Source organism: Microtus ochrogaster, unplaced genomic scaffold (assembly GCF_000317375.1).
Source record: "Microtus ochrogaster isolate Prairie Vole_2 unplaced genomic scaffold, MicOch1.0 UNK38, whole genome shotgun sequence".
NCBI lineage: Eukaryota > Metazoa > Chordata > Mammalia > Rodentia > Cricetidae > Microtus > Microtus ochrogaster.
Window position 1 is genome coordinate 3,009,918 of NW_004949136.1, and position 9,155 is coordinate 3,019,072.

General features: G+C 44.6%; 1 protein-coding gene across 5 annotated transcripts in view; it reads left to right on the forward strand.

Moving 5' to 3' along the window:
• Positions 1-378: 378 nt before the first annotated feature.
• The window catches only part of LOC102002342 (cyclin-dependent kinase 11B), a 29,007-nt gene continuing 20,230 nt past the window's right edge, over positions 379-9,155 (forward strand). For 2 of the 5 annotated variants that reach the window (XM_005368671.3, XM_026790016.1), the window contains exons 1-5: positions 379-468; positions 1,043-1,166; positions 2,361-2,476; positions 4,527-4,654; positions 5,685-5,823. In XM_005368671.3, the coding sequence (XP_005368728.1) occupies positions 1,056-1,166; positions 2,361-2,476; positions 4,527-4,654; positions 5,685-5,823 (494 nt within the window). In that variant the 5' untranslated portion in view covers positions 379-468; positions 1,043-1,055. The other 3 variants (XM_013354291.2, XM_026790015.1, XM_026790014.1) reach the window with 3 other exon arrangements.

Sequence of the window (9,155 nt, forward strand, 5' to 3'; positions counted from 1 at the left end):
CCCTGGGAATTCGGCTTCCTGAATCCTGGGCAGAACGGAAAGACTTTTCCATTTGATGGTTTGACCCTCTAACGGGATTCCACTTTTAGTGACCTAGCACAGCTTGGCCCAAACCAAAGGCCTCGTGTAAGTTTGAGAGAAACAAACGCCTGGTTGTGGAAGATCAAGTAGCCGATGCTGCCCGCCTTCGTGGCGGTGAGGGAGGCTTGGCTCTGTTTCTCCGCAGCCACATGGCTAAACAAGGCCGGCCAGGGCGGGTCGTCCCGAGTCACACCCTCCACTAGAGACACCCAAGGGCGGTGCCAGACGCTCGCTGACCCTGAGCTCCGTGTGCGTCACTTCCGACCGCCTCCATCACGTCATCGGCGGGCGCCCGAGGAGGAAGTGACAACGTTCCTGACGCGCGCCGGGCGCAGTTTCTTCTCAGACTCCGGGATCGGCGGCGGCGACGGCGACGACGGCGCAGGGGTGAGTGGCGGCGGGAGGTCAGACGTGGGTTGACGGTGCTCCCGAAGAATCGGGCTAGCGACACAGTGCTGCCGCGTTCGGCCTCGCTCCGCGGAGCTACGGGCCGTGAAGGCGGCGGGCCGTGAAGGCGGCGGGCCCTGGCCGCCCCGGAGCCAGCCCCCGCCTCATGTTTGCGAGACCGCACCCCGGGGCCAAGGTTTGACGGGCCCCCTTGATCTTACCCGTCACCCAGGCCCCCCGCGTCCTGGAGCGTTCTCACACAGCCCTTTGACATCTAAGGCACTGAGATAAGAGCTCTGACCGGGATGGTCTTTCATCCTGGAACGGTACCATTTCGTGGATGGTGATGATTGCGTTTTACGGAAAAGTGAACCGAGGTAAAAACTGAGTTGCCCAAAACCTTAAAGGAATGACAGAAAAAAAAAAAAAGAAGGCAGAATCCTTCCTGCCTACCTGGACTTCTGGGACTTATTCTGAAACATTAATGATTAACCCTAAGTGTTCAGAATAGACAGAGCAACAGAGCATAGATTTCTGTGCCCCGAGGTTGCTTGAATTATCTTTCTTTTTGCAGCGTTTTAACTCAAATGGGTGATGAAAAGGACTCTTGGAAAGTGAAAACATTAGATGAAATTCTCCAGGAAAAGAAACGAAGGAAAGAACAAGAGGAGAAAGCAGAGATTAAACGCTTAAAAAATGTAAGCTATGTTTTTTAAGTAAGTGGTTTTCTTAAAGGAGATTTAATTTCTTTGCCCTCATTTTTCCATTAGAACAACGCTTCTTCGGTGAAGTTCTTTTGTACTTCCAAATGTCACAGGTGAGCCCAAAATCTATTCTAAAGTTAACAAAAACATTCGTATACACAGTTGACACTCAAGCCAGGTTGATAGCACACTGAAGCTGTATCTAGTTCTTTGGGTTTTTTGTTCTTTTGTTTTCATAATTTTATGTGCATTGGTGTTTTGCCTGCATGTCTATCTGTGTGAGGGTGTCAGGTGCCCTGGAACTGGAGTGACAGACAGGTGGGTGCAGGGAATTGAACCTGTGTCCTCTGGAAGAGCAGTCAGTGCTCTTATTCACTGAGCCATCTCTCCAGCCCCCGAAGCTGTATCTAAATGAGGATCTCTCCTTAAAAAATAAAATGTTCTGAACCTAGAATCTTTATTACAAGCAGACTAATTTTTCTCATCTCATAATTAGTGTATTCATAACACCATTGCCAAGTATTTTTTAATATAGTGGGATCTTGCCTTGCAAATAAAGTCAATCATTTTGTAGCTTTTGTGGCTGTATGATAACATAGTCAGATATCATAGTACATCATAGTCAGAACTATGATGACGTAGTTTGGGGCGATTGGACATAAGTACTTCTTATGATAAAACTAGAGAGAGATCATTTCGAAATGTATATATGAATCTTGTATGATGTATTTGATGTGTTAAGTCCAACTTAGATCTTAATTTTGGCTCGTAAAAAAAAGTAACGTTCTTGGCACAGTCTCATGTCCCTTATATATAGTGTTTTTAACTTTCTGTTCTCTGGTTTTGAGTTACAAAAAGAAAATGTGATGTTAATTACATAAAAATTGAACAAAAGTTACCTTGTGTTTTGTAATGTCGCCGTGCAACATGTATATTTAAAGTTACTCAGCAAGCTTCAGTTTTAATCCCGACACTCAGGACCTCAGGAGGTCAGTGCTATATAGTGAGACCCTGTCTCAAAAAAAAAAAAAGATGTTTAGTAGTAAGGTAACCTCAGCATTTTGGAGCTGAGGTAAAAGGTTTCAAGTTCAAAGCCAGCCTGAGATACATAACAAGATATTTTTCAGAGGTTAGGAAGGTTATCTATAAGGAAAATGACTTAATGATTCATTTTTCTTTGCTTCTTAGTCTGATGACCGGGATTCCAAAAGGGATTCCCTTGAGGAGGGGGAGCTGAGGGATCACCGAATGGAAATCACTATCAGGAACTCACCGTACAGAAGAGAGGATTCTATGGAAGACAGGTGAGAAACATGTAAGGTGTTGTAGTAGGCATGTTTAACCTAACCTGCAGCCCATGGGCCACACAGGCCCCAGATTATCCCTGAATACGTCCATGCAGAACTATAAAATACCATCCCTTAAAGCTGGAGTAACAGGTTGTTGTGAGATGCCCAGTATGGGTTCTGGGCACTAAACTTGGGTCTTGTTCAAGAACAGCAAATGCTGTTAACCACTGAGCCCCCTAGCCTGCCTGTTTCAGTATCACTTTGGAAAAGTTTGGGGACTGGAGAGACAGCTTAGTGGTTAAGAGCACTTGTTGCTCTTACAGTGGACCCAGGTTTGGTTCTTAGCACGATATGGTCATGGTGGCTAACAACTATCTGTAAGTCAGGTTTGTTTTTGTTTTTTTTTTTTTTTTGTGAAAAAGTATATATTTAAAATTAGCCGGCTGGGCTCAGTTTAGATGATTCCAATCTTGTTGGCAACATCCAGAGCATCATAATCAGGAGCCAACCGAACATATGCCTTCTTCTCCCCGTCGGGCCTTATGAGGGTGTTGACTTTGGCCACATCGATGTCATAGAGTTTCTTCACAGCCTGTTTGATCTGGTGCTTGTTGGCCTTGACGTCCACAATGAACACAAGTGTGTTGTTGTCTTCTATCTTCTTCATGGCTGACTCGGTGGTCAGGGGGAATTTGATGATGGCATAGTGGTCAAGCTCGTTCCTCCTGGGCGCACTCCTCGGGGGGGTATTTAGGCTGCCTTCATAGCCACAGGGTCTTGGGATGCCGAAAGGTGGGCGATGTGCGGATCTTCTTCTTTTTGTGGCTGTGGACGCCTTTCAGCACTGCCTTCTTGGCTTTCAAGGCCTTCGCTTTAGCTTCGGCTTTGGGAGGGACAGGAGCTTCCTTCTTCGCCTTCGGCGCCATCTTGACGAAAAGGCTGTAAATCAGGTTTTAAAAGATCTGATGCCACCTTCTGACTTCCGTGGGTACATGTAGTACACACACATATTTGCAGGAAAACATTCATACTCAAAAATGAATATAAAAATTTGAATTTTTGTATATTTGGTTTTTGTGTTTACTTGAGACAGGTATCTCTGCGTAGTCTTGGCTGTCCTGGAGCTCACTATATAGATCCTTGAACTCAGAAATCCATCTACCTCTGCCTCTCAAATGCTGGGATTAAAAGATGTGCACCACTATGCTTGTCTCTGTAAAGTTTGTATTTTAACTTGAAGTTGACCTCACATGTGATGTTGCTTTTGTGTGCCATTATGAACACAAAATGAGCATGTATTCTTCAGTCAACGATTTAGATAATACATTTAAATGTTTATCGTAAGTAATCCAAAGTGGAATTCAGAGGGGCTAGTATCAAGCCAACATGCATGATCAAAAGTTAAAATAACCTGGCTCTTTTGAGAAGCTCAGAGTGTAAAATTTTCCAGGATCCTGGAGTTACAAAATTAAAGGCACTGTTGGATGAACATTGACTTGGTTATTTGTGGTGGGACTGCAAGACCTCAGCAGTATTACTGAAGTATAAATGACTGCACGAATTGCATATAATGTGTGAGTTGACACATTTTTGCTTGGCCATAAAACCATTACCACAATCAAGAAAAAGCACAAGTGAGCGTACACCTCCCTAAAGAGAGGCATCTTGGTTCTGCAGACAACCTCGGGTTCTTATATTTTTCATCTGAATCTTAAAATAGCTTCAGTTTTAGCTTTTCTTTTTTTTTTTTTTTTTTTTTTTTTTTTTTTTTTTTTTTTTTTTTTTTTTTTTTTTTTTGGTTTTTTTGAGACAGGGTTTCTCTGTGGCTTTGGAGCCTGTCCTGGAACTAGCTCTGTAGACCAGGCTGGTCTCAAACTCCCAGAGATCCGCCTGCCTCTGCCTCCCGAGTGCTGGGATTAAAGGCGTGCGCCACCACCGCCCGGCAGTTTTAGCTTTTCTTAAATGACGGCTGGAGTTGAACGTTATCCTATCAGGAACACTGCTTCTCCTTGGGTACACTGCTTCTCTGCACTTGCCACCATGGTGTGTCTCTCATCTGTTTCAGAGGAGAGGAAGATGATTCTCTGGCCATTAAACCACCCCAGCAAATGTCTCGGAAAGAAAAAGCCCATCACAGAAAAGACGAGAAGAGAAAAGAGAAGCGTAGACATCGTAGCCATTCAGCCGAGGGAGGTAGGAGTCTGTGCTTTCTTCATGTGGTAGTCACAGCTCCGTTTCCTCTGTCATGTGCATCTTCAGAATGTGTCTGCAGTGAAGATGAATGAAGTGTTAGCCAGAAGTCTAGACTCAATGCTGACTTTTTGGAATAACTCTTTCCTTTTTCTGTTGGTATGTGTATGTTTTACTCTTTCCCCTTTTACTGTTTCTTTTTTTTTTTTTAAGTCATTTGTCTATTGTATAGAATTGCTCTCATTTAATAAGTACAGAAAGAAAAACACCAAAAAATAATAATAGGTATTGGGGTCAAGTCCAACTAACAGCTTTGACTTGAGAGGACAATACCAAGAGCTTTTGTTTGTTTGGGGGCTGCCTTCCAGCACTCAGGCTTCTTCTCCTTCAGCCTCCTAGATTCCAGGGTTACAGCCATTTATCCAAGGGGTTCTCAGCAGTACTATAGAATCTACTAAAAGAAACAGCTTTGCTATGTGTTGTATATGAATACTGATTTTTTTAAGTTACGAAATGTCATGGTAGAACACTAAGAAAGGTGAAAATCAAGGTTGGAGAGAAAAATAGCTCAGTGTTAAGAGCACTTACTTCTCTTGCAGAGGATCTGGATTTGGTTCCCAGTACCCCACTGGGCAGCCTACTACCACCTATAACTCCACTTCCAGGGATGCAATATGCTTGGCCTTCCAAGGACACCTGCATGTTTGTGGTGCACATAAGCTCATGCAAGCACCCATGTATGCCGTATATATGCAGGTCAGAAGAGGGCATTGGATCCCTTGGAGCTGAAGTTACAGGTCGTCGTGAGCTTCCTGACATGGAATCAATCAGTCTTAGGTCCTTGCGAAGAATAGCAGGCGTCATCTCTAGCTCCATTCTTTTTTTGTTTTTTGAGACAGGGTTTCTCTGTGTAGCCCTGGCTGTCCTGGAACTCAGAGATCCACCTGCCTCTGCCTCCTGAGTGCTGGGATTACAGGCTGCACCCCTGCCTGGCATAATTGAGCTTCTGTGCATGATGCTCATATCTCACTAGGAAAGCACGCCAGAGTGAAAGAGAAGGAACGAGAACATGAACGTCGGAAACGCCATCGAGAAGAACAGGATAAAGCTCGCAGGGAGTGGGAAAGACAGAAGAGGAGGGAAATGGCAAGAGAACATTCCAGAAGAGAAAGGTGAGGCCTGCTCCTTACGGACCTTTAATACAGTGTCTGTGGTGACTGATAGTTGGGGAAGGATACCGCAAGGGAATGCTGAGGTCTATATTTCTGACTTTTCTCTTTGCTGTGGGTACGGTTCATCATGGCAGGGTGGCGTCTGCAGTCAGGAAACAAAATAATGAATGTTAGTACTCATTTCTTTCTACGTTTTATTCATTCTGGAACCCCAGTCCATTAAATGGGGATACCCACATGAAGATGGATCTTCTCACCTTGATACAGTCTAGAAACTCCCTTACAGCAGTACTCAGAGATTTTAGACCCTGTCAAGGTGACAGTATTAACTGACGAGGTAGAAATTCAGGCATGAGGATGAAGAATTCAGCCAGATGTGAAGTGGTGAAGTTGGAAAGGGAGAACAGTGGGATACTGGTGTTTCCTAGTACCCCTGATCCTATCACATTGGGGAGTGAGGCAGATTCTGTTTTGTAAGAACATGCAATCAGTTGTGTCTCTGTGAATTCAAGGACAGCCAGTCTATAGATGAAGTTCCAAGGCAACACACCTGTCTCAAAAAAAAAAAAAACAACAAAACAGCAACAACAAAAAAGAACCTGGAGTCTGACACCTTTTCAGTTTCTCTGTTACTGTTCTGGAACTCTGTCTGTAGACCAGGCTGGCCTCGAACTAACAGATCTTCCTGTCTCAGCCTCCTGAATGCTAGAATTAAAGGCGTGAGCCATCACCATCCAGCAGTAGTGGGTTATTTTTAAGCTTTGGTAAAGTTAGGTGGAGACTTGGCATGGTAGTACACACCTTAAATCCAGTACTGCAGAGGCAGGCAGACCTCTTTGAATTTGAGGCCAGTCTGGTCTACATAGCAAATTCTGAGCCAGCCAGGGCTCCGTAGATGCAGCATCCTAGAGGAACTCATGCAAACTCATGATCTGAGTCCTGTCACAGTCAGTGCTTACGGGGTGTGGCTGTGCATGTTTGTCTTAGTTTCCTCTTCTGTACAATAAAATACTCAGACAAAAGCAACTTTTCTAAGGGAGAAGGGACTTAATTGTTCCAGAGTTTCAGGTTACAGTTCATCATTGCAGGGCAGTCATCTGGGAGCTGAAGCAACTGGACATAGTACTGCATCCACAGCCAAGAGCAGAGGGCGGTGAACTCATCCCAGCACAGCAGTGCTCAGCTCACTTTCTCCACGTTTTTGTTTTTGGAGACAGGGTTTCCTTGTGTAACAGCCCTAGCTGTCCTGGAACTAGCTCTTGTAGACCAGGCTGGCCTCGAACTCACAGGGATTCACCTGCCCCTGCCTCCCGAGTGCTGGGTTTAAAGGTGTGCGCCACCACCGCCCAGCTACTTTCTTCACTCTTAAAGATCGTCTTTTTAAAGCTTTTTCCTTTGTTTGTTGTTTGTTTAATTATGTGTATATGTGTGTAGGTATGTTTATGTATGTGAGCACAGATTCCCTGAGAGATGAGAGGTATCAGATCCTCTACAAGAGCAGCAAGCATTCTTAACCAGTGAGCCATCTCTCTAGCCCTACTTTCTCCACTCTCCCTAGGGAAGGTGTGTCTTCTTACCTCGGCTGGCATAGTCATTATAAATCTGGATGATGGCAATTCACGCCTTTAGTCCCAGCACTCGGGATGTGGAGGGAGGCAGATCTCTATGAATTCTAGGCCAGCCTGGTCTACAGAGCAAGTTCTGTAGGCCATGGCTATGTAGAGAACCCTGTCTTGAGAAACCAAAAAAATTCATTATAATCCTCTAAAGATATACCTACAGCCCACCCTAATCTAGACAATCCTTCACTGAGTCTTTCTCAGAAGATTCTCCACTGTGAAAAGTCAACATTCAAAGCTAACCGTTATGTGGTTTATCATTTGTTCAATAAGCAGGAGCAGCCTAGGGCAGCTAAGGAGATTGTTTAGAGTGGATGCTATGGTTGTCTGCATCACAGTGGAAACGGCCTGGTTCTTCCCAACATAAAGGGACTAAGAAATAAGAAAGGAGCTCCCCAAGGATCTGACAGTCTAGGAACTAGGACACCAGGCTAAGGACATTTTTCCAGCAATTCTCGGTCAGCTTACACCCTGGGAACAGTATCTGTTTAGCTCCATGTATATCCTCTGGAGTGGGGTAGGCTGAGTTCAGGGAAAGTTTGGGAGCTGACCTATTAACAGTAAGGCCTAAAGAGATACTGACTGTCCCAGCAGGTAGCACTATAAACACACAGCATAGGTAAGAACAAAAATTGCTGGTTCTCACTGAAGCACTTGGTACGCTCAGCGGTCAGTCTGAGGCCAGTAGTCTGGATATAAACTCACAGCCTATACCCACTGTTTTCTAGAGACTAGGGATGCCTTGTCCAGCGGTGGGGGCTTGGGATAGAAGTAGAGCTTGGTAGATGAAGTTTGAGCATCTGTGTAGTTTTTTGTAAGGTAAAACAGAAGAAAATAGGAGAAAACGTGGACATATTTCTGGATAAGACTAAGCAAAGTCTACCTGCCTTGTCTCCCAAGCCAGCTTTAAAGCTGGCTATAATTGAGAAGAGCCACCATAATTGTGCTTTAGAAACCCATTAAGATAATCTGAGAACTGGGGGTGAGAGCAGTAAAAACTGACCTATCGGAAGGTCCTCACTTAAGAGTTTGAAATCAATCTGGAATCCATGCTATCCTGTTTCTTTCTTTTCTTTTTCCTTTTTTTAGATGTATTTATATTATGTATATGAGTATTCTATCTGCATATACAACTTTATGTCAGAAGAGGGCATCAGACCCCCACTGGAGATGGTTGTGAGCCACCATGTGGTTGCTGGGAGTTGAACTCAGGACCTCTGGAAGAGCAGCCAGTGTTCTTAACCACTGAACTCTCTCTCTCTCCAGCCTCTGAGACCCTATTTCAAAACATGAAGGGGTTGAGAGGGTTGGACAGATTGTCCAGCAGTTAAGGACCAGGGTTCATTTCCCAGCACACACAGCTGCCTATAACTACAGTTCAAGAGGATTTGATACCCTCTCTGATATCCACAGGCTGCATACACATGCACATGGCACACATACATGTGTATAAAACATTCATGCACATAAAATTCATTTAAAGAAAATCACATGGACTGCAGAGGTGAACTTGCCTTGGAGAATTCTGGAACTTTGCTAAAACATGCAGACTGTATTTAATAGAGCAGTAGGAGGGGTTGGCGAGATGGCCCAGCAGTTAAGTGCTCTGACTGCTCTTCTAGAGGACCTGGGTTCAATTCTCAGCACCCAAATGGCAGCTCACAACTGTCTGAGGTAACTCCAGGTCCAGGGGATCTGATGTCAGTGCATATA